The sequence below is a fragment of the Saprolegnia parasitica genome (genome assembly GCF_000151545.1).
Source record: "Saprolegnia parasitica CBS 223.65 unplaced genomic scaffold supercont2.1332, whole genome shotgun sequence".
Classification (NCBI taxonomy): domain Eukaryota; phylum Oomycota; class Saprolegniomycetes; order Saprolegniales; family Saprolegniaceae; genus Saprolegnia; species Saprolegnia parasitica.
This window is the reverse complement of record NW_012157726.1, coordinates 1-2,123: the sequence shown is the minus strand read 5'-3', so window position 1 is coordinate 2,123 and position 2,123 is coordinate 1. Positions and strand designations below refer to the sequence as shown.

General features: G+C 57.0%; 2 protein-coding genes across 2 annotated transcripts; both read left to right on the top strand.

The window, feature by feature from the left end:
• Positions 1-91: 91 nt before the first annotated feature.
• On the top strand, positions 92-691 carry SPRG_18611 (hypothetical protein; the record flags this gene model as incomplete). Its single annotated transcript, XM_012358051.1, has 3 exons — positions 92-176; positions 233-474; positions 528-691. 3 exons carry the CDS (start codon positions 92-94, stop codon positions 591-593), a joined length of 393 nt encoding a protein of 130 aa, XP_012213441.1. The 3' UTR covers positions 594-691.
• Positions 692-1,100: 409 nt separating this feature from the next.
• SPRG_18608 (hypothetical protein) lies at positions 1,101-2,112 on the top strand (the record flags this gene model as incomplete). Its single annotated transcript, XM_012358050.1, has 1 exon — positions 1,101-2,112. A coding segment is annotated over one exon (1,012 nt), but the record flags the coding sequence as incomplete, so codon positions are not given.
• Positions 2,113-2,123: the final 11 nt, after the last annotated feature.

Genomic DNA, 2,123 nt, shown 5'->3' with positions numbered 1-2,123 from the left:
TCGTCGTCGCGTCCTTTTGTGCGATGCTAGCGAGCCATTGCGAGTAGGGAGTCTCCGTGACCAGATCATTTACCCGGACACGCTCGAAGGCATGGAGGCGGCCAAGAAGTCGGACGACGACTTGCTCGAGCTTCTCAAGCTTGTGCAGCTCGAGTATCTTGTCACGCGCGACGACGGTATCGACTTTTGTATTTCGTGCGTTCTCATGTGTGTATGATTGGTCTAGACCAAGAGGATCCGTGGGGCGTCGTCAAGGATTGGTCGGACGTCCTTAGCGGCGGCGAGAAGCAGCGCGTGGCCATGGCCCGTCTCTTTTACCACGCGCCGCAGTTTGCAATTTTGGACGAGTGCACGTCGGCCGTCAGCGTCGACGTCGAGGGTCTGATGTACGACTACTGCAAGAGCCAAGGCATCACGCTCTTCACGGTCTCGCACCGCAAGTCGCTCTGGAGCTACCACGACTACGTGCTCAAGGTACGACATGTCGAGCATATATATTTGCGCGTGGTGCTGACGTACGATGTCAGTTTGACGGTCGTGGGGCCTACGAGTTCCGTCGCATTGAAGAGAGCGACGCAGCTTTTGGCTCGTAGATGCTTCCAGCCTCCGCCACGCAAACACATATTGTCTGTAGCCTAACATTTGGTAATCATCGCCTTGGTGGACTTGCTGCACGCAACTATAAGGCAGGGCGTTTCTTGATAGCGCCGGATGTTTACACTAAAATGGCGTGCGATTAGCTGCCTAGAAGAGAGTGCGTGGCTCAAATGTACTTGCTGGCCAATCAAAACCTGCCATCCATAGAATTTATGAATGGCACATTTTGATTGGCCAGCAAACACAGGATGCACTTGGCGCGCCACGTCATTGCAGAGCACAGCGCGGCCAGATCGCGACGAGAACGCAGTCGCTAGCGACAAAGAAGTAAGTTGACACGACGCAGCCTTCTGCCCAAGGCATGCCTTCTCTACGAGGCCGACAGGGGATATCTATCTAGCTTTGGCCATATCCTTCGATGTTCGACTTTTTGATGTTCCATATATCCCACGCATTTTTGTGCAGTTGCAAGATTCGGAACGATGCCTCCAAGGCGACGTGGTATGGGCTTCGTGCAAGCGCTCCTGCTGCTCGGCGCCGCCCTCGTGGCCCGCGCCGCCACTATCGACATAATTGAGCTCCCGAGCTCGGTCCTCTCGGTCTTCAGTGACGAGGCTCTGATGTTCGACACGCAGCGCATTGAAGAAGTGTTTGCGTTGCCCGACGACACGTACTCTGTGACGGCCGCACGCGTCGTCACCAACCAGCAGCTGCAGACAGTCTGCACCAATTGCTCGGTTGACGATGGCTTTCCCGCGCTCGCCGTCTGGACGCCAGCATACGTCCTATCGACGACCTCGACGTGGTTCGGTATGCTACCAAGTCGCCCCACCGATTTGCCCGTCGAGTTGACGGTGCAGATGATGACGACATCTTCCATCACCAATGCCACCCAACTGTATCAACGCAATTTGACACTGGACATTACCATCGTCACTGAACCACCAGTGTTGGCGGTGGCCGTCTCCAACCGGTCGGTGGCATACGCGACGCCTGCTGTGTTGAACGTGACGGCGACCGGCGTCAGCGCATCCGAATCACTGGCCGTGCGTATGCGCGTATGGAACTGCTCGGGCGTTGCCTCGGTCGTGGTTACGAGCGACAAGGAACCGGTCATGATCGACGCCGACACCGACACCGTGACGGACGTATGTTTGTACGAGCTGTGGCCGGGACTGGGCGGTGTCATGTCGGGCTCGATGCAAGTGAACATGACGGTTGCGGACGGCTTCTTTGGGTGGACGACCGTCGAAGTGACGGCAACGTCGACAACCCATAGTGCATCGTCGGCGACGGTGACGACAACGGTGTTGCAATGGCTCCCCAACACGGCACCCATGGAGATCTTGCTCCCGACCACCCACCTTGAGATATTCGAGGACGAAGCGGTGTTCTTGGCTACTAGCGCCATCACGAGTTCGATCCAGCTCCCGGCCGACTACGCCTTGACGCTGCTCGAGGTCGTGACCAATGGCGTGTGGATCCAAGGCATCTGTGGTCCGTGCGACAAGACGAGTGCGATGGGA